The sequence below is a fragment of the Lynx rufus genome, unplaced genomic scaffold (assembly GCF_022079265.1).
Source record: "Lynx rufus isolate CCGP_SWC_20201006 ecotype Redwood Valley unplaced genomic scaffold, mLynRuf1.p SCAF_8, whole genome shotgun sequence".
Classification (NCBI taxonomy): Eukaryota; Metazoa; Chordata; class Mammalia; order Carnivora; family Felidae; genus Lynx; species Lynx rufus.
Genome location: NW_025814896.1, coordinates 102,635,062 through 102,662,253, shown reverse-complemented (window position 1 = coordinate 102,662,253; position 27,192 = coordinate 102,635,062). Strand labels below are relative to the sequence as shown.

Here is a 27,192-nt window from a genome sequence, read left to right as displayed (position 1 = left end):
TGGAGCCACAGACGCCTTTGCGGCCCTAAGCCCCTCGTGGGCCGCGAGCCGTCCCTCTCAAGCTCCTCGGCGGTTCCCTCCTCTCTCCACATTTCTCCTCCAATTCTGTCTCTTTTGGAATGGGGCAGTGCTCTCTCCCTGGAACTCCTGCCCCTCATTGCGGAGTCTTTAGAGGACAGTTTGGCCTTCTCCAAAGTCATCCTGTCTTTCATGGTTCATTAAATCAACCACACAGGGAGTGAGCCGCAATGCTGGACTTGTGGTTATTTTTCATGTAATAAATAAAGATTCCTTTGTGTGACTCTCTGGGGCCTGTCCCAGGCCAAGTCCTCCTGTTGCTCAGTTGCTCCCACTGTCCCCATGGCAACTACAGGTGGTCAAAGGCCGTGGCAGTGGTGGGCGGTGCGCTTGGCCTTGATGTGGAACTGTAATAATATGGGGAACCTGGACGTGTTTAAAAAAAAACAACAACAACAACAACACTGCTGGTCAGAGGGGAAATTGCACCACAGCCTTCCCCTGCATCTGCTAACCTTTAAGACAACACAAGTTAATCATCTACCCCTCCGGCCTATCTGATCATCAAAGATTAACTCCTCTCTGGGCCTATTTCCTCCTTCCCTGGCCTCACCTTTGGGTTTCTGGCCAGAATGAGAACTGTTGGCTTCTTGCCCCTCCCCCCACGATGGCTTTGACCTTCAACACCCTCCTTTTCAGGGAGAGGGCAACTGAGAGCAGTTACATCCGGAACCTTGAAGAACCAAGCGCACCTGGGGATCACTGGGGCCTTCCCCAACCTTGCATACACAGTGCGAGGTCAGAGAATCTTCTCCTTAGGGCCCAGAAGGACTAGAATCCTGACTGGCCATGGGGGATGTGCGTTTGAGGATCTCCACAGGGAGGCTCCCTACACCTGCAGGATGCGAAGCCCAGGAAGGCTTGGCGGGGAGGTGCCCTGCCCCTGGCCCATCTCAGCACCCTCATCCTTTCTGGCTAAATTGAACGGAAAGGTGAGTTGGAGTTGACCCCATGTGGCAAACAGAGCCCAGGTTAACCACCCTCCCAGTCATTTTTGGAATGCCAGAAGGTAATGGGAAGAAAGGGGGTTCTTGGGGGATGGCTGGTCCTGCCAGGCCCTTGGGGTGGGCCACACTTGCTCCACTGCTCCTCTTGGGCTCAGGTTTGCTCTGAGACCCTCAAGGTCATCACTCAGGGAAACTCTGGTGGGATTCTTCAAGCCACTTATGGGGCTTGGTTTCCTAAAAAGCTTCCTTACCCAGCCCATGGCCCCAGGGCAAGAGAGGGGTGAACAGGAGCCCATAGCTCATCTCTGGACCTCCATCCTGAAGGGTGTCCACATCTCAAGCCAAATATCAGGAAGGTACTGAACAAAGGGTCCCCGTATGAGGGTTCTGGTGCTGGATAATGAGTACCAGTGCGCCACTTAGATGGTTAATGTGTGTGACAGGACAGCCTTATTTGCGCTCCTGTAGGGCGTCCTTGCCTCGGTGTCCCTGCTGCTGCGCTGTGAGCCCCTGAAGGCAGGAAGTCCACTCTTAGACTTTGCTGGAGTCCACCTTTGCCCTTCCAAGGCCTGAGCCCTGAATCTCACACAGAACCAAGATTTCAGAGACATGGCCTCAGGCAGTAGGAGGGAGAATGATGCCGAGAAGTCTCTTGCTTGTGTGCTCTCCCTCCAAACACCTAGGTACTTGGCCTTCCCTCTACCTGCTTGGACTGCCAAGAACACCTGTCTCCCAGAAGCCCTCCATCTAACCTGGGCCTCCGGGCTGCCTTTCAGGCAGACTTTTGGCCCAGTCTTGTACCCCAACCCTGCCCCACACAGCAGAGGGCCTGGGCGGCCCCGAGGGGACTTACTCAGCAAGCTGGAGTTGGGGAAGCGCCAGGCCTCGCCGTAGGAGGAGTAGGGGGTGTGGCCGTAGGCATTGCCAGAGTATTCACTTCCTGTTGGAGGCACACAGGTGAGAGGCCTGTGAGGTGGACATACCAATGTAGGCTTGGGGGTGGGGGAGAAGGGTCTGCAGGGCTGGCACTGGGCCAGCCCTGGGGGCATGGACAGCCAGGGCAGAGACCATGTGAGCTCAGATGTCCCTCAATCCACCCCTTGGGGGCCCCTCAGCCTGCATCAATCTGGACAGGTACCAGAGGCGCCGCCCTGACAAGCTCAGTCCTCCCAGGTAGCCCAGGAGGGACGTGATATTATTGTGCCCATTTTTCAGGTAAAGAAGCTAAGGCTTGGAGACCTCTAGAAGCTCACACAGCTGAAGGGTTTGGTGATGTTTGGAAGCTGAACTGTGTCTCCGGCGCCCAGGTTCTACCACTTTTTCTGGGCCTGGACCTTCAGCAGAAGACCTTTCCAGGAGGGGCAGAAGGGAGTGAGCGGGGTCACAGAAGCAGCCATAGAATGAATTAGCACGTACAAACTTTTTAGCCTCCCTAGCTCTGAGTTTGTTAGGGACGGGTGTGGGGTGTGTGTGAGGCCGTGGCGGTGGGGGAAGGGGGCTGCTGAGGATTAAAGGAAGGAGCCCAGGGAGGAGCCCTGCGAAGCACCAACCTCTTGGGGACTTGCTCTGAGGCCGTGGGGGTCCCATCCTAAGTCGGCCACATGAAGCAAACTCAGTGCATGACTTCCAACACAGCAAATCAAATCACCTCTTTCTGTGAGTGGATTCTTGGCTTTACCAAAAAGGAATGACTTACCAAAGAAATGACATAAGGATTCCCTTAAGTAACAACAAACCCAAGCAGACCGCACCATTACCGTGGGTACTTGGTGGGGAGCTTAAAGTCTGCAAAACATGTTCCCATACACTATGCTCCTTTGTCCTCATCAGCATCCTATGCAGCACCCATCAATATGGCCAATTGATAGAAGAGGAAATTGGAGTGCCGCAGGATTAAGCAGTTTGCCTCAAATCAAATGGCAGAGCAGAACTTGGCCTCAGGGCTCTTAACTCTGAATTTCGGATAATCCCTTTATGTGCTTCTGAGACAGTTTCCTCTGAAAGCCAGGTTCCTGCCAATCCTGCCAAACCATGAATATCTGCACCGCCTTTCAGAACCTCATCTGCTGTTGGGAGCTAAGAGCCTTCGGTGGCTTCTGATCTCCTTCACCGACACTGGAAGGGAAGCTTGAAACTGCCTGACTCTGGAGCCGGCCTGCCTGGAATCAAATCTCTGCTCCCAAATCTCCCACTTCCTAGCTGTATAACCTTGGGCAAATCACTTAACCTCTCTGAGCCTTGCTGTCCTCATCCGTAAAATGGGACGAATTGTTGTCTCTATCTCATGGTGTTTTAGGGAGGATTAAATCGGATAATATACATTACACGTTTAGCCCCACTCTTGGTATATAAAAAGCACTCAAGAAATGCTAGCTTTTACTATTTTCCCATCAAGCAGGCGCTAGAATAAAGCTCAACCGAGGATCACGAGTGAAGAAACTGCTCCCCAGAGAGGGAAAGACATTTACCCCAGGTCCCCTGTTCAGTTAGAGCCTGCACTAGAATCATGCGCCCTAGCTCCTACCCCAGGGCTCTTTCTTGTCTTCCACAATGGAAACTGTTCCCCATTAACCGCTGTTGTATCCTCGATTTGCCTGGTTTCAGAACACCCTAGAAGGAAGCTGATTCTACGTGGGCTACACAGCCGGGGCCTCTAACCACAACCCCCACTCACCCCACCCCCCTGCCCAGTGCCAAACACTACTGGCTTCGAAGGACAAGGAAGAGAGGTGGAAAATACAATGTGTTTCCTCTCTCATTTTGTCACCTATTCATGCATTCACTCACTACACACTTACTCATATACTGAACACACATTCACCAAATACCTATGTGCTTCAATCACACGGAAGCTGGCAGAGGGGTTGGGGCACAGGAGGCGGCACGCACCTGGGTGCCATGTCTTCCCACCACCAGACCCGTCAACCTGCATGCAACCCCAGTGGATGAAATGTTTCTGCATCCGTGAAAGGCCAACCCGTCGTCTTTGCTCCGCATCCCACCCCTCTCACCTTTCCAAGGACTTTTCCCCTACAATCTATCCCCTTTTTTCCTGCTTCAGCAATCCCTCCCTTTCTAATTCACCACTTCTTCCAGGCAGCAAACATGCTCTGCCATCTTCTCTTTTTTTTTTTTTTTTTTTTTTTAAATTTTTTTTTTTTTCAACGTTTATTTATTTTTGGGACAGAGAGAGACAGAGCATGAACGGGGGAGGGGCAGAGAGAGAGGGAGACACAGAATCGGAAACAGGCTCCAGGCTTGGAGCCATTAGCCCAGAGCCTGACGCGGGGCTCAAACTCACGCACCGCGAGATCGTGACCTGGCTGAAGTCGGACGCTTAACCGACTGCGCCACCCAGGCGCCCCTGCCATCTTCTCTTTTAAAAAATTCTCTTCCTGCCGCGTATCCAGCTACCAGCCCCTTTCTGTGCTCCCTGGTCTCTGCCCTCACCTCCTCATTCCCCTCCAAACAGGCCAGTGCTGATCCCCTGACATCCCCACAACCTCCATCCTGATCATCCCAATGGTCACTTCGATGCCCACCCCACCCCCTCAACCTCCTAGCCAACCTTGATTCAGGTCATTGCTCCCTCTATGCCTTTGGGTTTCACGATGCCTTTGCCATTAGATCCACTGTTCCCTCCCACTCACTCTCCTTGCTGGTGTCTTCTCTGCTCCAGCTCTAAGTGCTGAAGGCTTGGTCTGTGAGCCTTCTGTGATTTTCCATCCACATTCTCTTTCTAGTGATCTTGTCAAATCACTTGGCATTAAATAACAGCTTGGAACAATGGCTGAAATTTATGTCCTAGCCAGAATTCGTTCCTTCAGACATATATCAAGTGCCTACTGACTTATTAAACCGGGTATTTGGAGGTGTCTCAATCCTATTATGGCCCAGTAGAACTCTTGATTTCCACCTGCCACACATTCTATCCTTTCCTCTCCTGGTCTCCCATATATATACTCGCCAGCACCACCATCCACGCATTTTCCCAAGCTTCAAGCCTAGGAGTCATTCCTGCTTCCTCTGTTTTGGAACCCCCACAGCCAATTCACCAAGTGTTGTTGGCTGTACCGCTAAAATACCTTCAGTGTCTCTTTTCTCCTCCCTCACTGTTTACCCCCGCCCAGCCCAAGCCACCAAGGTCTTGCAGGAACTATTACGGCTGTCCGTCCCCTAACTGGTCTCTGTGCTTCTTCTTTTGACTGTCTACCTTCCAGTCCCACTAAGCTCCACCCAAGAATGAAACAGCAGTCTGTTTCCCCGGCAGTTGTCTTAAAATTTGACCCAGCCACTACCAACATCCCCTCCTTTTGTAGTGCCTTCCCCATTTACTCGTTGTTCTTGGATATACTCACCAACTCCTTTCTAAGTGTGATCGCGCTAAACTAGTTCCTGCCTTGGGGCCTTTGCATTTGCTGTTCTTTTGGGCTGGGGATGGTTTGCTCTAGTTTATCACTTGGCTGATCACTTTGAAAACTGTCTCAAAGAGGTCTCCCCTGTTCACCCAATCTAAAGTAGTTATCTCCTCTCCCCGTGGCTCCTTAATACATCATCCAACTTTACTGTCTTCACAGCACTTGCCACTATCTGAAATGATCTTGTTTACTCATGTGTTGACTTGTTTACTGTACTTTTTTCTTCATGATTAGGTTGTAAGCTCCATGAATAGAGGGGCCTCCTGCCTTCTTCACTGCTATATCCTCAGCATCCTATACCATAGATATTCAACCAGTATTTGTCAAGTGAAAAAGAGATGAACGGATGAAAGGATGCAAGAATGGTTTAAAGGCTGGAAACTGGATGATGGATGATGGAAAAGTAGAAAGATGAAAAGATGGATATATAGAGGGATATATGGATGGGTGGATGGGTGGATGGATGGGTGGATGGGTGGATAGAAGGATAGATGGATCAATGAAAGGATGGATGTAAGAAAGGATGGATAGATGAACGGATACAAGGAACTATCAATGGAAGGAAAAAATGGAAAGATGGATGATGGATGGATGGAAAAATGTGTATAAAGATGCATGGATGGAAAAGTGAGTAGATGGATGGACGGATCCATCTATCTGGAGTTGTCAGTTCAGCTCCAGAACTGGTGTGAGGGTCATCAACTCTGTTAATGGGGCAGGAAAAACAACAACAACCATGAGAAGGCAAAACAGATGATGAGCGGACAGGAGAAGTCTGTGTCCTGGTCCTGTTCTTGTGTCACTTTGCTATAGCTTGCGTTGTTACTTCTAGTATTGGGGGAGGCAGTATGGTGTAGTAGAAAGAACCCTAGATTTGAAATCAAAAGACCTGGGTTTGAACAACTCAGTCACATGGTATAGTTAATTAAGGCCCTGAGCACACTCCTTTGCTTTTCTAAGCTCGTTTCCTCATCTATATTAAACTAGAATGATACCAGCTTCCTAATTTTATGGTGAGGATTCAAGAGGAAAGTTATATCTATGAATGGCCAGGCACACAGGAATTAATGATCTTTTCCTTCCTTCCACAAATGATTGAAGAATGCCCACCGGCATGCCTTGCTTTAAGCATGTATTATGCATCTAACACACAGTCGGCACTCAGTGAACTTTTTATTAATTTTAATAGAAGGAATCACCGTTTAGTCAACTGGGAGATTGCGGCTACTATAGAGATGGACAAATAATTTTTGTGCAAAAAGATTCCTTAAGAATTAATTTGTACCACGGAGTTCCTAGGAACCAGATGATACACTTAAATAGTATTGCATTTTCTGAAACCTGATTTACATATGACTTACTGGAAAGTCCATGCACTGCGCGAGGCAAGGCCCACCCCTTTTGTAATTCACTTGAAGTTGATGTTGTAGTTGTGCTATTTTTTTTTTTTTTTTCCACAACACTCACTCAGGATGAGATCCTTCTGGAAACACCTGCGGGCCTTTGATGAGAGGCCCAAACCTTCCAGCTACCTCACGGGTCATACTCTGGGCCCCAGGACCCCCTTGCCCTGGGCCTGGCCTTGGGGAATGATTCATAATTAAGAGAAAAGCCCTGTGCTTTCTGTTTCCTCCTCCTCCTCTAAGCAGGCGGCAGGGAAAGGTGGAGAGGTTGGAAGGGGGATGGGGGGAGCCGACTGGAGCCTGGGATTTTGATTGAGAGGCCCCATTATCCACACTCTTAAAAAAATAACCGAATCTTTTCCTTTTTTATCTTGACCAATCTCATTTCACGCTCCAGAAGAGGAAGGGAGGGAGGGAGGGAGTCCAGGGCCAGGAGGGAGAGAGGAGTCAGTATTCTGTATTTTCAACGCTGCATTAAGCACATCGCCACGGTAACCAGGCAGCAACAAGTGCCAGCTCAGCAGGTTCCCAGGGAGCGCAGAGCCTCCTTGCCTCCTCTCTTCTCCCTCCCCTCCCTCTGCCCTGGAGAGCCCAGCCCACCTGCTTCAGCACAGGGCACCCAGAGTGGGTGGCTGGCAGAGAACAGCCCCTGCCACGGAGGGAGGGAGGGAAGCAGCCTGGGTGAATGTAATGTGTTAAGTCTCTGGGGTCAGGGGCGTCTGCACGGGGGTCACAGATGCCCTGATTCAGAGCCCGTTCCAAAAGCTCCACATCCTGGGGCCTCTTGGGGCAGTAGATATGACTCGATTCTGCCCTGTCCTCCCTTGGGTCCTTCCTATACGGTTCCTAAAAGAGTGAGTGAGATTCGCCCAGAAAAACTCCTTGTCCTCACTTGTCTAGACCTTGACACCCTGGGTCACTATTGGGTGATGATCACGCCGGTGGAGAAAGAAATCCACATGACTGGCAGGCAGTATTCCAGGGCAATGCCAGTGATGATGGAGAAATCCTTCCAGCTCATGTCCCTGCAGTACCTTTGGAGTACCTGGAACACGGGTCCTGCCCATGCAGGGTTGAGTGCGTGTGGGGTGTGAAGGAAGGTATATTTCAACCATTTCATCATCATCATCATCATCATCACCGACCCCATTCTTATTCAAGTTTTACAGAAAGGGTGTACAAATGCATCAGAGTGAAAAAACTGGGAGACAATGGGTTGCTCAAGGGCCAGGCTTGCGTTTAGCTCACACTGTCCTGCGGACCCCTAAGGCACCCTCCATCAAGCCTCACTGAGTCAACGGAAGAAGTGACAGAGTTTGGGTTTGAACACTGGCCAGTCTCAGCCCTGCCCGTTTCATCACAGGGAATCTGGGAGCAGGTGCGAAGAAGGAAGCTGAGCCGGGGAGAGTTAAGGAGCCAGGACTGCAGTGAAATCTTTGCTCCAAGCGTTTCCAAGAAGATGCACCCTTTGGTGGGTCCTTCAATGCCTTTTGGGAAATCTGTGCATGGGACGCACCCTGCCTCTTGGCCCCTCTGGCTCTACCTTTGGCCAACACTTCCTGTTTGCAGTACTCCCCTCCTGCCCAGCCCCTCCCCTTACCTGCCACCATGCCTGCGATGGCAGAAGAGGCATAGCTGCCCTGTCCGCTGGTGGGGATGTGGGGTGGGTATCCGGGCAGCGTGGGCCCCACCATCTCTCTCCCTGGAAAAATACAGCAAGGAGTCATTAGTTGAGCCACTGTGGGCTTCTGCGCTGTCTGTCTTGCTTCCCTGAGGCTCAGCGAGTCTTCCCTCATGCCACCACCACTCTCCTCAAAGCCAGTCTCCAAACCCACTCCCCCTCCTCCCTTCTCTGAGCTCAAGCTTCTCCCCCTGTCTGGCCGACAGGACACAGGCTCCGCCGTGCAGGGAGCACTTGCTGTTGCAGTCCTGTATTGTGGCCCATCCTCCAGTGATTTTATTGGTGTGCATCTTATTTACCCATAACAATGTCATGGTTTTGAAGGCAGGGCGGGGGCTCTCTCTTCTGGGTCTTTGTTATCCCCCCCAGCGTCCAGCGTACCAGTGTGTGTAGCTGGCCTAAGTAATACATGAGGGGCCACTGGACTCAGAGCTCACATTCTTTCAGCTCCGCTTTGAGGATCAAGAACGAGGTCCTACAAGGGATGGCAAAGGCCTTTGGGCCACTACCTTTCACTATACTTTTTTGGACCCGTGGCAGACATCGCTAATCAATCACTGAACTGGCTTCCAATGGGCCAGGGAGGGTGGTTCCTATTCCTCAACGTGGTCTTCCAGGTGGGTACAACCTACCAGAATTGTAAAGGACACAAAACCTATAGTCTATCCCTGACCTAGAAAGGAGACACAGGCTGAGAGATATTTGGTGTTAACACCTGAACATGAATCACACATCTGTCAATTCCATTCCTGGAAAAAAAACCACAAACAAAAACCAAAAAACAACCCACTTTCAGCAAAACGGACATCCAGCTCTCTCTTTATAATCTACGGGTAATGCCCTTGTCTTGGAGGCATGTGGAGACAGCCCTAGTGACCTGATTTCCCTGGTTCTACCTCTCCTCTACATCAGAAAGTTTGAACCTTCCCATTCTGGAGGCCCCGTCTGACTCGGTGAGTTTCTTCCACTTCTCTCGTGTCCCACAGGCCCAGATCAGACTCTCCCTCACCCAAAGATTCTTGGCAATTCATCCTGCTTTGGCCACATCTGTCCAGGTAATGACCGCTGTCATTACCACTCAGCATATTTATTAATAACATCTATTTTACTCTCAAATGCCCCATTTGGAATGATGAGTTATTTGGTCATTCCATTTCTTAGTGATGTTTACAGGGTTTCTCAACTTCAGCACTATTGACATTTGGGGCCAGATAATTTTTTTTTAATTTTTTTTTAACGTTTATTTTATTTTTGAGGCAGAGAGAGACAGGGCAGGAACGGGGGAGGGTCAGAGAGAGAGGGAGACACAGAATCTGAAACAGGCTCCAGGCTCTGAGCAGTCAGCACAGAGCCCAACACGGGGCTCGAACTCACGGACCGCGAGATCGTGACCTGAGCCGAAGTCAGACGCTTAACCAACTGAGCCACCCAGGCGCCCCAGGGGCCAGATAATTTTTGTGTGGGGGTCATCCTCAGCATCGCAAGGATGTTCCATAGCATCCCTGGCGTCTAGTCGCTAGGTACTGGAAGCACTTCCCACCCCACAGGACAACCAAAAATGTCTCCAGATATTGTCATACGTCCCCAGGGGGCAAAATCACCCTGGGGTGAGAAACGCTGTGTTCGGTTATGACCATTTTACCCAAGCGCCTCTGCCTCCTTCACATCGGGGGCTGCCTTTTCTCCCGGGACTCACAGGGACCCCCTGTGAGTCTGTCAACCAACTTACCAAGGCCGTCCCCTCTGCACCACTGCCTGTCCAACTTTTCTGCCTGACATCCCCCCGAGGTCCAACATGCTTTGAACTCTTCAGGGGGTGGCCAGTAATGATGAAAGGGAAGGCACGTCCCATGGAACCTTATGAGTCGTCAGTACTGCGGCGACTAAATCTTACCTCTATTTTTAGAGATTTCCTGAAGACAAGTTGTGCATTCAATAAAGATTTATTGAGAAAGTATGAGGTCCCAGGCACTTTTCCGAATACTGGGGATACAGCAGTGAATAAGAATGCTAAATTAGCAAGGCCAGCCAGTAAAGCAAGATTGGGCATGAGCTGGGATAAGCGTGTGAGCCAAGTTTAGGGGGTCAACAAACGAGACCAGGCCTTCTGGACTTCTGTCTTTCCTCTGAAGGAAGGATTTAGGAACCAGAGGACCTTGGTCCTTATCCTGCTTCTGCAACTAATTTTCCAAGTGTCCTTAGACCTATGTGCCCAAGCTTGTTTCTTCATGTGCAAAATGGGTGGGGGAGGGGGGAAAATAAGAGTACCTTATATACCTTATTACTATTACTATGATGTTATCAGTATAACTCACAGCCAGGGTTTCATGTTATAGGTGGACATCGATTAGTGCAGTGGACACATTCTATAAGTTGTTACATCATGGGAACCCTTATAGAATAAACCCTATTTGAAATGAGCCATCAGTGTTCATTATTTAAAACTATGTGAATGTTTTCATAAAAATGAACACCATCGGTGCCGGAGCAAACAGGGTGGAATCCACTGGAATTCTATAGGTGGGTTCAGTTCACTTGACCCAAGGTCTGAATAAAGGAGGGATTGGAAACTCAGGTGAGGCAAGGAAATTTTAGTGCATTTAGAAGTAGAGGAAGGACTATGCAGAAAATACTCCAAGGTAAAATCTGATCCTTCTTTGAAAAGGACTGCAATACAATCAGCTATCGGACTCAGCCCCCTCGGCTCTCAGATGAACATTTAGCAAAAGACTGAAGGCTCTGAGAGGAAGGGGCGGCCATGAAGTCTGTGAGGGCAGCAGGCGTACAGGGGGTGGACAGATGCATGAGTAGGAGAGTGATGGAAGAGGGTTGGTGGCTAATTCAGGCCCAATGCCTTTTCTTTTCTTTTCCTGCTTCCTCTTCCCTGAGAGAGAGAGAGAGAGAAAGAGAGAGAGAGCTCTAGATCCAAGCCAGGCTGTGGATGAGGGACAAACTAATTTCTCTGAATCACATCTTCCCATCTGTCTCATGAGCTAGGTTAGATTAGAGATAGTAAATTAGGTTCACCTTATCACTTATTTCATTGGTAGGGGCTTCCTGGTACCCTGTGTTGAGGATTCTGAGGCTGCATCTGTGTCTACCATGACTGGGGCTGGAGGTGAGGAGGTAACTCTTGGCTTTTAGGCCTCCTCTTTGCTGGTGCTGGTCTAGGTATTCTCCAGGTCTCCTTTGACCCTGGAGCCTTGTGGTTCCACACTCCCCTTTCTACTGCCCTCGACCCATCCCTTTCCATCACCTGGCCCTACTGTTTCTTGAGCTCCGCAGCTCAGTGGGCAGAGCACCAGGACACATGCTCCCCCGAAGCTGCAATTTAGTCACAACTGCCCTGTAGGACCCCATCCCATGAGAGCTAGCCCCTAGACTGCTCTTAGAAATAAATTCATTAACCTCACTCCCTTATATTCTGAGATTTTAATCTTCATCTCTCCTTGACCACCGAATTTTCTCCCAGGGGAGCAGACGTTTCTGGATCAAGTGCTGGAGCAGACCCCAAAGTCTTCCATGAAACTTGGCCCTCCTGGAAAGCCTAGTAAGACTTTCTACAGGATGGCCCTCATCCAGCCTACGGTACCATAAACTCCCCTGTCAATCCCTCAAAACTCTGCTTCAGTTCCTTGAATATGTGGTTTCTTCCAAAAAGCCAAGAACCTTGTGACCTTCTCAGAAATGTAACCACAGAAGCCATGAGGTAGATGCACTCCAACATGTTAGAGACATGCAACTCTAACCACGACCTTTTACTGAATTACTTATTTTTGAAGGGTCTTCATCATTAGTTTCTTTGATTTGTTATTATTTATTTATTTATTTATTTATTTATTTATTTATTTATATTTTGAGAGAGAGTGCGTGCGCATGTGTGCATGCATGAGTGAGGGAGGAGCAGAAGGAGAGACAGAGAGAGAGAGAGAGAGAGAGAGAGAGAGGATCGTAAGCAGGCTCCATGCTCAGTGCAAAGCCTAAATCAGGGCTCAATCCCATGACCCTAGGATCATGATCTGAGCTGAAATCAAGAGAGACACTTAACCAACTGAGCCACCCAGGTGCCCTTAGGTTCTTTGATTTGTAATTCCTCTGCACTCAAATATACTTTCTACATGGCCCTATTTTTCAGAAAGTGACGTAGACACAGGTTGATGTTCACTGGCTGCAAAGTGGGGTTCTATAAAAAAAACACTAGCACCCCAGAAATATTGGCAAGTGTTCTAAATATTGGTAGAGTCCAGGAGGAATTTAGAGGGTAGAGGTGATTTCAGACAATTTTATTTGCCCACTTTGATGTCTGCCCTCTACTTGACCCCTTTTCAATTCCTTATCTTGTTCTGATAGCAAAGAAAATTTATAGCAATCCAGAAATCTCTTTGGCAGGACTAAATATAATTTTGCACAAAAGAATGGAGGCGGGTAGTGGACTCTTTGATGATAAAACCAAACTCAGGGCTCTCTGATCGACTGAGCTGGAATCAGCCCTGGAACACCCAGGACAAGGATGCCTTCGCTATCACTCTTGCAAATGTGTTGGGACCCAGACTGGGGCATCTGAAGGGAAATGGCAGGAATATTAGGGACAATCCTATTGTTCCCCAAACTCTGATCCTTCTTTTTTAAAAAGCTGATTAGGGAGAAGCTGAGACCCAGAGGGACAGTCACCCTGGAGACCGCACTATCAGAGACACTGGGTGAGGAGAGGAAGTGACCCCAGGGGGAGACTGTGAAGCAGCAGGGAGGGTTCTTAGGAAGCCACTCAGAGGAAGTGAGCTGGGAAGGCTCTGGTAGGTGAGGGCCAAGCTGATTCTGGAATGAAAACTCATCTGGTCCTGCCTCTTTCCTCTTGTCTGCAGCACTACCTCGGCATAATTGAGTCTTGGCTCCCTTCTTTCTTTCAAGTTCACCTCTTCTTCTCTTGGATGGCTTTCTAGCCCCCCCCGACTCTTGAGATCCTTCCTTCCTTCCGGCCTTCCTTCTCCCTGCATGTCCTCCCAGCCTGCTCACCGTGGCTCGGACACACGGTAGGTATTTTAGGTCCATTCTTGACCATAGTCTGCAGGTGGACAGTCTTCGAGGAGCCGCAGGTCAACACCCTGGGCTCCACATGGACACCAGCCATCCTGTACCTTGTGCCCAAGCCACAGGGCTGGCCCGGCTCTGTGAACTACATCCCTGACTTGCTTCCTGCTCTTGGCAACCTGCCTGGACCCGGTGCCTCCAAGCCTGGGCGTTCCTTGACAGAGGAAGAGTCCCTGACTCTGGTGCTGCATCTTCAGCCCTCGGGCTGGGCCCTACAGCCAGCCATTGGCTTCCACAGGGGCCGCACTCTATACCCTGCTGTCTGCTGACAGCTTCTTTGCTCCATGGGGTGCATGACCTTCCATTTCTGCTGCTGGTCTGGAATGTGGGCATGTCCACTAAACTGAGAGCTGACAGAGGTCGGAAGTGGCCCACTGCTTTGACTGCATATCGACAGGGGGTGCGTGAAGCCCTAACAGGGTGACAGGGAAGGGAGAAAGTTGGGGGCAGGGAGTTTGCCACGGACCACCGTCCAAGACCGCTTCCCAATGCCATGCGTCCACTGCCTTGACCTCTCGAATGGTCCTGCCAGGTACCTGGGCAACTCACGCAGTAACTAAAGAACTGCACCCCATCGTCACGTGCTCCATCCACACCTCATCCCCTGCCTGGCTTATTGCAGCCCTCCTGGTTGGGGCCCACCATTCACACGAAGCAGGCGGTCTCACCCAGCGCTTGGGCCTCTCCATCCTGCGGCGGATGTGAGCCCCTTTACTCCCTGGCTCCCCTCCCACCCTCCCATCCCATTTTCTCTGGCTGACATCACTCCACTCAGCTCACAGATTTTTCTCCTTTAATCACTTTGGTCAAAACAAATGACCCATCTCCGCTGACTTCACCCGCTTTTGAAATTTTGAACTCTGAGTCAGCATGTGCTCCCGTGCCCCATACCCTGAAACACTGCCTCTCTGCCCACACATTGGGCTTCCTTCATGAACCCTTTACCTCTGTGCCCACCTCTTTCAAGAGGTCCTCCCACACTAGACGTGGGGATGCACAGAGAAAAACATCCCAGGTCCAGCCAGACTGTGCACTTGAGTAAGATGACCTTGTGGTCCCTCTGGGCAGGTAGAGGCCTTGTTCTTCTGGTGTGGTGGTTTTCAAGTCCAGGGGCTTTCAGGGGGGCAGAGTCCCTACTTCAAAACAGAGTAGCTCTTCATTTGTCTGATTTGGATACCTGGCTTCTGTAAAAGCTGTCATTTTAACAGCGTGTTTTGAGGCCCAGCAAGGTGAAAAACACTGGTCCAGAAGGGCTAGTCCACTTCTGGCTTCCTCCATGGGTTCTGGTTCAGTGCCTTGGGCCCACATCTAATACAGTCCCATCTCCGTGGAAGCCCTTCGGAGAGCTGAAGGCTATCATGGGTCCCTCCCTGCTCCCCATTCTTGCTCCATCTCAGGTCTTCTCCTGCCCAAGCCAGACACCCTCTTTCAGCTGCTGCCCAGGCCTTGGCTGGTGGGCTGATGCCCTACTTCCAGGGAGGCCCACTTCTGCTGAGGTCTGACCCACAGGCCGCATGCAGGCCGAGCCCTCACTCTGCCAGACAACCACACGCCTACGCAGGGGCCCTGGCCAGGCCCAACTCCTTCCTGGGCCTCTTTCCCATCAATATAAGGAGAGATTTGCTCTAGATGCCCCTAAGGCATTCCAGCTTTACGTGTTTTGAGGCCAGTGAGGTTCCTGATGGGAGGTCCCCTGCTCCCTCATCTCTCAAGTTTCTCCAAGGGTGACCCTGTTAAGCTGGATACAAGGAGTGCTACACTGTGGAGACCCAACTGGGACGGACCCTCTGTCTTCTTTAGAAATTTGATCCGGAAATCGTCTCCAAAAGCCAATGACTTCTTCCCTCCAAAGTTTTCTTCTTTTCCTTCTTTTTTACTTTTCACCCAGACCAAGGGTTCACTGCTTTACACTGCCTGGCTCCTGGCCTTAAGGCCCCCCTGCTCTTCCATGGGTCTTTGGGGGGAGGTTCTGGAAATGTGCCGCGCACCCCACTTCCTGGCATCCCCAGAGTGCCTGCCCCTCCCACGGCCTGACTTGGCCAGCACCGAGCACCACATCTTGGCACGTCCAAAAGCTGCGGGTAGATTTAGGGAATAGGGTGACGGTGGACAGGACTGAGGGCCAGAGACGGGGCTGGACCCAAAGCAGGGGACTGGTGGCCGGCCCTGAGGACCTCCCCCTCCCCCACCCGCGATAGCTGCACGGCCCGGGACCTCCCTGTCGTACCTGAGAGGAGGGCCTGGCCCGTGAACTGCCCGTACACGGAGGCAGCATGGGGAAAGGCATTGAAGGGCGGGACCGAGGCACCGGCTGGGACCCCGGAGCCGACTTGCTGCAGATCCAAAAAGGCGGAGCTAGATAAAGAGGAAGGGGTGGAGCTAGAACTGGACACCTCGGGGGTTTCCTGCTTTATGGCGAAGGGTGAATGAGGATCTGCCGGAGGGAGGGAGACAACAAGGAGAGAGGGGTGTGAGATGATGGGGTGGGCACATGCACAGACCCAGCCATGAGATGCGGGAGGGGTGCGGGCGGGGCGCGGGGGCAGGCGGCTCCTCTCTGAGTCTGGGGGTGGCGGGAGGGCTGCACGTGTTCCTCGGGGTGAGTGAGGGCTGGAGAGAAGCTCTGCCTCCCTGCTGTGCCTCTGCTAGCATAGGAGTGTTGTGTGTGCCGCCTCCCCTCCCCTCCCCCGCAGCGGTGGGGGAGCGAGGAGGCACGGAGGGGGCCTGGGAGGGGGGCCTGGGATACGAGGCTAGACCCTCTGGACCCACCTGGAGGCCCAGCCAGCACAGCCCACCTCTCCTCTGCAGGCCCAAGGTCCTAGCACCCTCCTCCTCAGGGCCGGCCGCGCTCTGCCTTCCAGCCCATCTGTGCAGCTGGGGCCACATGGCCCAGGACATTCCGGGCGTCGTACCTGCCACCACTGGGTAGGTCTGATGAGTCGAGAGGTTGCGCCCCAAGGGTGTATTGGAAGGGGTCAGGGTGGCCTTGCCGTCGTCCAGGGCGCTGTTGAGCAAGGGCAGCGGGTAGAGGCCCTGGGGAACAAAGAGAAGTCAGCGCACAGAGGCCCCTGGCAGGCGGCCTACCTAGAGACCCTGAAGCCTGATCTCCGGGCTTCCTCTCCTGCGGCCCTGGAATTCAAAGCCGGCTGGTCTCCCTCCCTGTCTCCCCACACGGTCTGGACGCACAGAGAGCAGGATGCAGGGCTGGAGCGGTCTGCCTCTGGCCTGGCTCAGAGTGCTTCGCTCCATTCATTAGTTTATTCCTCTCCGGATAGGAAATGCAGGCACAGGGAAGCCAAGAAGCTCGTCATACTCCCATGTGGGGCAGAGCCAGGACCGAAACCCAAGGGGCCTGGCTCTCGTGTGCATGCTCTCAAACGCTGCCCTAAACTGGAAGACACGATGACCGCTTCTGTTTGCAAAGAGGGCACGTCAGAGCTTTGCCAATGCCATACTGATCCACTGAGCCCCATGGCCTTGTGATGTGGCCAAGCAGTATTTTGTATGTTTTGTACGTGGAGAGCCCAAAGCCCAGAGAGGCAAGTGTCCCTGGTAAGTATGAAACTGGTACCAAACAGAGGGCCCCGGATCCTGCCTCGTGTGCTCTTTCCTTCAATAAAGTGGCAGACAGGACACCCACCAGAACAGGTGGGTGTCTTTCTCTTTTCTACGCCCGAGTAAACATTAACTCGCAGGTTCAGCTGGACGATGATACTTGGGGTCAATTTTGTTTAAAAATCTCTTTATCAAGTACCTGGGGGAGTTTTCTTTGTTAAGGCTTCGTTTTAGATGCCCTCCGGCCTCCCTGGACACGAGTGGGGTTATGTACGATTAAGGCAAGCATGCATTACCCCTCACCGGGACTCCCTCCCTTGAGGGGACAAGACAGCGCAAACAGGCACACACCCGATCCCCCAGGCAGGTCACACACATCACAAACACACCAGGTGGAGCCGTGTGCATATTAAAATCGAGGAACGTTCTGCGGTTACATAACAGCTCCACTAAAGACAGTCACTTCCATGGAGCCGTGTTCTCCAAGGGGCCACAGCACTTTCTGGTTGCATGCTGGGCACTTTTGGAAACTGCAGTCAATTCTGAAGGCCACCAGGGCACCATTACCATGTAGCAGCAATTACTGACTGAATGGTGCTCTGGTTCCATGCCTTCCGAGGGGAGACTGCTGCAGGGTAGGGTAGGGTTGCCTGGAGCCTGGCTTAATGAAATTGAACAAAATACCCAATTTCTAGAGAGTGTAAGAGAAGTTTAAAATGCCTTATGGGTGTGTTGATTTGATAACAAATATCTACTCAAAATCCTATAGCTTTCCAGAATCCAGGCAATTCAGTGAAGGGGGAAAAAAAAATCCCCAAATCTCTAGAGTCAGACATCTTGGTGATGTTGCATTGAATGGCGGCGATATCCCAGTAATGGGATAAACTGGGATGGAGCCTGAATTGGCGTGCAGAGGGGCACAGTGCTTTCGTTTCCTGGGCCAGTTTGAGCCCTGGCTCTGCAATGACCAGCCAAGGAGCTTTAATCTCCTTGACCTCTCTGAGCCTTGATTTTTTTTTTTTTCTCCTACATAACAAGGATAATAGAATCTGATGTACGGATTGAATGAGATTCTATATACATATACTAAATGCTTAGCACAGAATGCCCAATAAATTGCTATCATAGGTATTATTATTTCAGAATTATGTGAAGAGTCATAAGCTGCCAAATTCTTGCAGTCTGTCCTAATAGTCACATTCTGTTGATCTGCTTCTTATTGCCTTTATAAAATAGAGGAAAAATACCTGTTCCTAAGCGTGACATCTAACTGTGCCTGATCGTGAAAGAGTAACCAGAAGTAAGGCCGCCATCTTACTTTCCCCTTGTTGATTTTACAGAACCTGAGGTCAGGTGTGAGGACCTGTAAGCCTCTCTCTCTCCCTCTCTCTTTCTCGGCTCCCCAGGCCAGAGGGCCTTCCCGTGCCCAGATGAGAGAACACGGAGTGTCCTTTGATGGCACAGAGTCACCAAGGGTGGGAAAGGCAGGGGCTCAGATGCAAAGAGCCCTCGGGACAGGCTGGATTCTCCCTGCCCCCACCACCAACCCAGGTGAATGAATGAGCGAGCAGAAGACTGGCTGAGGGAGGGAATGAATCATGGGTGGACATGGCTGAGCCTCAGTTTCCTCCTGTACAGGATGAGAGGTTGGAGGAGTTCCATGGTTTTCGAACTCTGTTTTTCCGGTCTTCACATAATAATGGACATAGAAGCACCATATCTAAAACAGGTATCAGTGGGCAAGTCTGAATAAAACCAGGGCCGGCAGGTCTGAGCTCCACAGTTGTTTGCTCCCCCAGGCTCCTTGGACCCTCCCTGGCCCTGGGTTATCTCCACGCAAATGGAAAGACTGGACTCAGTGGTCCCCGAGGTCCCTGCGGCTCTGAGACTCTCTGATAACCATAATTCCCCATGTACAACATAGGCCGGCTTGGTGTGGGGTCTCGGGGCTTCCTTGTAATCAAGGAATCGGCCAGGTTAATGGAGCCAGGAGATGGCTCTGTGACCCAGAGGGCGCCTGGGGTCTCAGCAGCAGGGTTTCTTTACCAGGATGGCTGCTGTTTGCACACGGGGTTACGCAGGCTCCTTCCCACTGAGCGGGGTCCCCGTGGGCCCACGGCTGCGGCCCCATTTCCCTCAGGGAGCCATGTGCTGACTCTCCGATGAGCACCTGGACCCTCTCCCCAGGTCTGCTGATGGCCAGCTTTCTCTGCACCCCCTCGTGGGGTGCAGAGCCCGGCCTGATAAAATCGCTGACGCAGATTGCCGGCCCAGCTGCGGTGCTGGCATGGACCCAGCAGCCCAGACGGTCACTGGCAGTGGTTCAGCTGGTTATTGGCATCGGCGACATTGTCCTGCTCAGACTTTAAAGGCGTAAGGCTTGCCTCATTCCTGGGTCAAACGCTAGCAGGAGCAAAGTGGGACGCGTGGACCCACCCTAAGGGAATTCCTCAGCTGGTTGATCCCGTGGGGGAGGGGGTGGAGGTCACGGCTACTGCGGACAGATACAGATGAACTGAGGGGCCAACGGCCCTGGAGTTTCTGTCAGACTTGTGGAGTCTCTTTTGGGCTCGTGGGAGACCCGTGACATCTCTGCTACCTTTTCCCGGAAGCTGACCCACTATAAACCATCTCGTCCTGAGCACGAGAAATAAAAAAAAAACAAACAAAAACAAAACAAAAAACTCCCCTGTAACTTGAAATTTAGCGTTCTGGATTTCTCAGCTCACTCACCCATGCGTCTTCACGGGGTATCTATTCTAAAAGGGGCACAACGTTAGGTGCTGGAGATTAAAAAAAAAAAAAGATGCTTCAAGATGCCGCCCTGCCTTATGAAATCCACTGTCCACACCTCTGTCCACTAGACGGTTCCAGCACAATGTGAGAAGTTACCCGAGGGGCACGTTGGGTATGCAGAAGCACAGACGAGGGAGAGACGGAGCATGTCTGAGGGGCAGGGCATGCTTCATGGACAAGTGATGCTTGAGCTGAGTCATAATGGCCAAGCGGTACTTTTCCAGGCAGAAAGGTGGGAGGCGAGGCGCTGTGCGGGGAGGGCGTGCACCGTGCCAGTGCAGAGAGGTGTGAACGAGAGCGGTGTGCTCGGGAGCGTGAGTCATGCAGGGTCGTATGGTGTGCGGGTGTGAGTGGCTAGAGATAGGCTGCAGGTGCTGGCTGAGGTCATGGCGTAGGGCTTGGAGGAGCTGCTTTGGAGCTGTAGGACCTGACCCCTGCGGTCTGTGAAAGCCACGGGGCAACAGAGGGATGGTTGTGTTGCTCTTCCCGAAAAGGCAGAGCTCAGAGGCTATAGGTGAGGAGAGGCAAGAGTGCTGGGGGCAGGGGCGGGGGGAGGGGAGGAGATGCCAGCATCTGGGAAAATAAAGTCTGTGAGGCTTGGAGCTGCATGAAGCATGCGCCCTGAGCCCGTCGGAGCAAGTTCTAGTTGCTCTGGTGGCTGGACTGCAGGCTGACTGGGAGTCTTTGAGAGACGGCGCTTTGCTGCGGCCCCTGCCCGCCGCCGCTCACCTGCTCACCCGGCTGCTCACCTGCTCGCCTTTGGTGTGGCTGGGGGAGGCATAGGCCTCCGGGTAGTGCTGCCGCTCGAATGGGCACTCGAGCGGCTCAAGGTGGTGCTGGCTGAAGGCGTCCGTGCGAAGGTGCTTGCGGGGCCCGCTGCTGCTGCTCTGGGAGTCGATGCTCAGCCGGCAGCTGTCCTGGTCACCTGGCATCCCCAGGCAGGGAGAGAGCTTTCAGGGGACCCATCTACCACACCCCAGGCCAGAGTGGAAGGGCAGACTCGGGCTGCAGAGGGATGGGAAGGACCTGGCTCCGGGCTGCAGGACTGTGGCCAGATTGGGGGGGTGGGCCACGTGCTGTAGGCGGGAGTTGCAAAGTCTGGGGCCACCGGTCCCTGTGGAGCCTGAGCAGACTGCCCTCCTGCACCCCCCCCACCCCGACCTGCCCTCTGGCTCCCCAACACTCACTGTCGTCCATTTTCCTCTTGCTGTCGCTGCCAGGCTGAGCAATCCCCAGGAGCCCGTTGATGGAGTAGGTGGAGCCCAGAGAGTCTGACTGGGGTGACTCTGGGGGCGTTACAGCTGAGCTGGGGACTGCAGTTGGGGGGAGAGGGAGAGGGTCAGCACATGCAGGTGACACCCCTGGGAGCCCCCGCTGCCACCATGGGGGAGACAGGGGGCCCACTGGAGTGGGGGTTCTTGGATCAAGGCTGCCGGAAATGTTTCCACCCCTAAGTATGTCAGTGCATCTTCCCCGGGACCCAGCAAGGCTTTGTCGGTGGAAGGGCTCAGTCTGCACAGGCGGGTGTGTGTGTGTGTGTGTGTGTGTGTGTGTGTGTGTGTGTGGCTGTTTTTGCTGATGGGTATGGGCGTGCGAGGCTGAGTGTGCCTGCAGGTCAGCACTCACTCAGCGTGTGTCCCGGGCTCAGGGACTTGGTGGCCACGCAGCTGTCCATGGGGAGGTTGAATGGTTGCTGCACTTTGGTCCGGATGATCCTGTAAGGAAGACAAGAAAGGCTATTAGAGAGAAGAGGAGGAAACAGGACTCACGCTGCCCTGGATCTGTGCCTTTTTGAGAGCCCACCTGGGTATCTTAAAGGCACCTCGATTACAACCTGCTACAATCAAATGCATGGCCTTACTCCTCACACCTGGTCCTTCCCAGTTTTCCCGTTTCGCGATCAGTTCCATTGGTCACTCAAGGCAGAGATACAGGCGGAGTTCACGTCTGCCTCCTTCCCTCTTCTCTCAAGCCCATCATGAGGTTCAGTGGGTTTGACCTTGTAAACCCCTCTGCTGTTGACCCCTCTCTGCATCTCACTGTCAGCAACTTAGTGCATGCCACTACCAAGTCTCTCCCTCCGGGATCGCTCCCTGGCCTGCCCCTATCTGCTCTTGACCCTTTCTACTCGATTCTCCCGATTGTAGCTAGAGTGGACTTTTTGAGATGCCAGTCAGCCTCCTGCTTAGAGTCTGCCAAGTTTCTTATAGGTCACAGGTAAGAATATGTGACATGGCCACCCGCCTCTAAAGGGCAGTCTTTGCTGACCTTTCCACCTCAGCCTACCCCATGTTCCCCGTCTATCTGCTGGCTTTCTTTCGGCTTCTTGTCTAAGATCTATGAGCCACAGGTCCTTTGCATGTGCTGCCTCAAGGCTCCTTTGGCTCCCCTTTTGACTTATTTAACTCTTACTCATCGTTCTTACTCAGGGACATCTGTTCATACCTTCCTAAACCAAGTCGCTTTATGCTAGCTCACATACCCGCATGTTTCTCTCCTCAGGAGGACTTACAGTTGCACTTATACAATTGTTCGTGTGGGCACTTGATTAGTACTTGATTAGTGTCTGTCTTCCCCCTAGACTGTAAGCTCCACAAGGACAAGGATTGTGTGTGTCCAGGGCCTAGCACATAAATCGAGTGCATCACACATACATGAATGAGTGAGTGAGGAAATGATTGACTGAGGTAGTGAGTGAATAATTGAATGACTAAACAGTGGGGTGAATGCTTGAATGAGGGCCGGGTTAGGGGTCATGTGGCCCAAGAAAGGATCAATTCAAGATTCTTTCATTGAATAAAAAAGGATGTAGCGTGTGAGGAAGGAAACTGTGGAAAGTACAACCCAGGGTGGGGTGGGGTGGGGGCAGAAATGTCTCCTAGCAGTGGGGAGGTGTGATATCTGCCCGGAGGCTGGGGGGCTTCCTGCTTAATTCTTCAGCAGTAGGCCCCTCCTCAGGCTCCCCTCTACCCAAGCCAGGCCCTTCTTCAAGTCTCTGTCATGATTCCCCCAAAGCCCAGGTGCCTTGGCCCCCGGCTGCTGTGTCCCTCTTACCTATTGATGGAGCTGACACTGGGCACAGTGTCATTGTCGCAGACGCCCTCAGCCAGGAGCCGGTCTCGGATCTCCCAGGCAAACATGGTAGGGTTCTGACGCTTGTAGTCTCCAATCTTCTCCACCACCTTGGGGGTGGCCACCTTGGGCTTGGAGCCCCCTATCACTCCAGGCCGGATGCTGCCAGTCTCGTAGTACCTACTCCAATAGAGAACCCCAAAGAATTACCCAATAAGCAGGTGGGGTCTTCGGGCCGGGACTTAGCCAGAGACTCTCATTCCTCTCCAAAGCTTCTGGGGAGGGGTTTGGGGGCTAAAACGCACCCCCCAGGGCTGGCCTCAAACACTTGATGTTCCTGGCACTATCTGTTTCCCTTGCATGGGTAGGTTTATGCTGCTGCCGAACTCTGCTAAAGACCTCACCCTGGACACCTGGCTCCTCTCTTTTTCCCTCAGGCCAGTGTCTTGTGTCTGAGCTCCTGCAAGAGCCACCTGTGGAGAACAAAAGATTTCCCTTCTTAGAAAGGAAATTGTGATGCACATGCTGTGTGTGTACATACAAGTTCACAGTGGTGGGTTTCTCTATCTGGCTTTTCTTTCTTTCTTTTTAATGTTTTTATTTATTTTTGAGAGAGAGAAAGAGAGACAGAGCACAAGTGGGGGTGGGGGCAGAGAGAGAGGGAGACACAGAGCAGGTCTCTGTGAGCTGTCAGCAGGGAGCCCGATGCGGGGCTCGAACTCACGAGCCATGAGATCATGACCTGAGCCGAAGTCAGACGCTCAACGGACTGACCCACCCAGGTGCCCCTCTATCCAGCTTTTCTTAGTTAAAGCATGACTCAGTGTTCTCGGCCATCCCGGCTTTACCCTCCCCAGGAAGCCATCTTGGACCGTTGGGCCCTCTGCCTCGGTCTGGCTGGTTCACCTTTGCTCCCCTCCCTTCCCCCCTGGCTGGCCACTGGTTTTCTACCAGGTTACGTGGTTCAGGTTGAAGCTGCTTCTCATGGACTCTGGAACGCCAGCCTGTCCTGGATCCCTGGCCACGTCCAGCCCCATAAGCCAAGCTCACTCTCCCAGGCTCTCCACTTCTCCTCTCCTCTGAGCACCCAACTAGCTGCTTTGGTGGATCAGAGACTTAGGTCAGGATAGCTTTGCCCTCCTTGTTGTGGAAACTCTGTGGTCTCTTCTACAGTGAAATAAAATCTGGTTCTTTAGAACTCCGCTTGCCTGTCACAGCCTTCCAGGGCTCATCTCTCTGGGGCACCCCAGCCCACCCTGGGAAGCCCTCTCCTGACCCTAGCCACAGAGCACATGTTACCCTGACACCTTCGGTAGGAAGCCAGGGCTCTCCACAGTTCAGTTACAGTTCAGGGCTCTTTGCCTCTTTAAACCAGCACTCCACTTGAATCCATTAAAAAAAATTTTTTTTTAATGTTTCTTCATTTTTGGAAGACAGAGAGAGACAGAGCACAAGCAGGGATGGGGTGGAGAGAGAGGGGGACACAGAACCTGAAGCAGGCTCCAGGCTCTGAGCTGTCGGCACGGAGCCCGACGCGGGGCTCGAACTCATGAACTACGAGATCATGACCTCAGCCGAAGTCAGACACTTAACTGACTGAGTCACTCAGGTGCCCTTCTTCTTGAATCCACTTATCAGTTGGGTGAGGGAGACAGGTACATTGAACTGATGCAAAGCCCTAAGTCCCCCAGTGCAGGGGCATTTTGGGAGTGGCTCTCCAGACTGTGCTATGTCAATCCAGAAGCAGGGCTTTGCTGCTCCTGGTTCCACCTGAACCTTTGGGTCAGTGGTCCTCAACTCCGGCTGCAGAAAGTTGGAATCACTTGATGGAGCCTTAGCACTGTATGAAAACTTGGGCTCATTCTCCTAAAGTTCTGCTTTAATTGGTGTGGGCTGGGGCCGAGATATATATATATATATATATATATATATATATATATATATATATATATATTTAAATACTTTTCCCCAGGTGACTAACGTGCAGCCGGGGCTGTGAGCCACCGCTCTGTGGTTAGTGTTCATACGTGTTACCTGGTCATCTCATAAAAATCACAGCACCCAGGCCTGGCTTCCAGAGTGGATGCTGTGATTTATATGTAGGTCTGGACCAGGCCTTAGGAGCTGCCTCTCATCAGGACCCCCTGATGCTTCTGCTGCCGTTGCTCTGGGAGTTACCAGTTTGAGAAGCACACTCAGACATCCCTCATGCGGGGCTTAGGCCGCAGGAGCCACCTCTGATCATGTGCCCCTCCCTGGTGGCTCCATTTCCTTTGGTCTCAGCGGTTGGCGGGGGTGGGGGTGGGGTGCTTTGGGGAAGATGCTCCTGCTTTAGGAGTAGAGAAGCCTATAAAAATAAGACATGAGACAAAGGAGAAAAGTGGGAGGGAGAAACAAAAGGAAGGAGAAGTGGACAAAGAAGAAGAAAGGGCAGGAAAATAACAGAAGAAGAGCAGTGCATAAGGGGGAGGTCCAGAAGTGCCATCACACTGTTCAGGTCCCGGGGACCAAGGCTGGACATCGGGAATGGACCCGAGTCCCCTGGGGGAGGGGAGGGTGGCTGCGAGGTGGGCCGCAGAAGGCAAGCCCTGCAGGGACGGTGGCGTGTGGTGAATTTTGTGCTTACCTGCCAAGGATCTTGCTGACACAGCCATGGCTGACTCGGAGCTGGCGGGAGATGTCGCAGGGCCTCACGCCCTGGTGGGCCAGGTCCACGATGCGCTGACGCACCACTTCAGGCAGGGGTCTGCCGTTCACAAAGGCCCCTCCTAGCTGGTTCAGCCCTCCGTGGCCTAAGAAGACAGTAGTCCCAGGAACAGCTGTCAGGGGCCAGGCAGGGCGGGTGGGTGGGAATTAGCCCGGGCGTGGGTGCTTGTGTGCATGAGAGACCGTGCACGTGAACTCTAACCATCGTGCCCTCTGGTTCTCCTGATGCAATGCCCCCTGTTTCCCACTGCAGAGGGAGGCCAGCTCCCATTGGGGGGCGGTGTATGATGCCACAGAGGGTTGCGCTGCAGTCTGGGCACCTCTTGGACCTGCGCAGGCTCCTCTGAGACCCTCAGCCCTCCTCTCTGAATGCCAACCCCACCACCTTCTTCCCTCCCTCTGAAAGGGATTGGAGATGCAGAGTCTTCCTACTCTGACACCGAGCTGTGTGATGTTGGAGCAAGTCCCCTCTCCTCTCGGGCTCCCCGTTCCTTATCTATCAGATGAGGGCATTCAGTGGTCTTTACATTTGTCAGAGCCAGATTTTGTAAGCACAACTGCACTGAGAAACACAAACACAAATGAACCGAAGCAGAGCTTCTCTGCTTGAGCCGGGGCAGAGCGGGCCCAGGCCCTGTGTGTGGGCTCCTGGCCCGAGTGAGTGACCCCGTGGTTTCTTCTTTATGGGCCAGAGGACTAACAGGACTGGCAGAGAACTCCCTGCCATCCATTCCCGGGGGCCCAGGGCTATGTCAGGCTGCAGGCAGTTGTGCAGAACGTGGACAAGCCATGGACGCGTGTGCATGTTCCTTAGCTGCCTTCCCGACTTGCCCTCTGCCCTCTGGCCCCAGCCTGTGTTTCATTCTGAGCCCTTCTACCTGTTCCAGTGTATTTATTGAGTGCCTACTATGTGCCAGGCCCTGCAGATGCCCAGGTGAATAAGACAGATGTGATCTCTGTTCTTGTCTCACGGGGTTTACTAAAGTGAGGGCCCGGACCAACAAATAGCCAATTACCAGACCACGTGACCACTGCTGGGACGGGGCCCAAGTAGGGAGTTATGGGAACCACTGAAGGGGACCAAGCCCAGGCTTAGGGGACCATAGAAGGGTTCCTGGAGAAGTCTGAACTTTGACTGAACATAAAGAGGTGTTAGCCAAGTGAAGGAGTGAAGGGAGAAAACTGTTCCAGGCAGTGGGAACAGCACGTGCAAAGGCTTAGAGGTAAGAAAGTGCTTGTCTATTAGACTTACCAACCTTCTCAACTCTCTAAAATCCCTAGACCAGCTTGGCCTAATTCCAGGGCTGAAATATCCCTTTTGTTGATGAAGAGACTGGGGCTTGGAGAGTTTCAGTGACCTGATTTATGACTTAGGTCACTCAGCCCGCTTGAGGAGCAACCAGGCTCTAGCTAAAGATTAAGGCTCCCATCAGTGCTTCTTGGGTTGA

General features: G+C 52.4%; 1 protein-coding gene across 1 annotated transcript in view; it reads right to left on the bottom strand.

Annotated features, from left to right (window-relative positions):
* Positions 1 to 27,192, bottom strand: part of PAX8 (paired box 8) — a 44,308-nt gene continuing 17,116 nt past the window's right edge. The window contains exons 2-11 of the mRNA XM_047068764.1: positions 25,665 to 25,830; positions 23,021 to 23,221; positions 21,593 to 21,681; positions 21,154 to 21,279; positions 20,716 to 20,891; positions 16,528 to 16,648; positions 15,843 to 16,049; positions 8,447 to 8,548; positions 1,879 to 1,965; positions 1 to 444 (exon numbers count right to left, since the gene is read on the bottom strand). Of these exons, the coding sequence (XP_046924720.1) occupies positions 368 to 444; positions 1,879 to 1,965; positions 8,447 to 8,548; positions 15,843 to 16,049; positions 16,528 to 16,648; positions 20,716 to 20,891; positions 21,154 to 21,279; positions 21,593 to 21,681; positions 23,021 to 23,221; positions 25,665 to 25,830 (1,352 nt within the window). The 3' untranslated portion in view covers positions 1 to 367. The remainder of the gene's footprint in view (positions 445 to 1,878; positions 1,966 to 8,446; positions 8,549 to 15,842; positions 16,050 to 16,527; positions 16,649 to 20,715; positions 20,892 to 21,153; positions 21,280 to 21,592; positions 21,682 to 23,020; positions 23,222 to 25,664; positions 25,831 to 27,192) is intronic.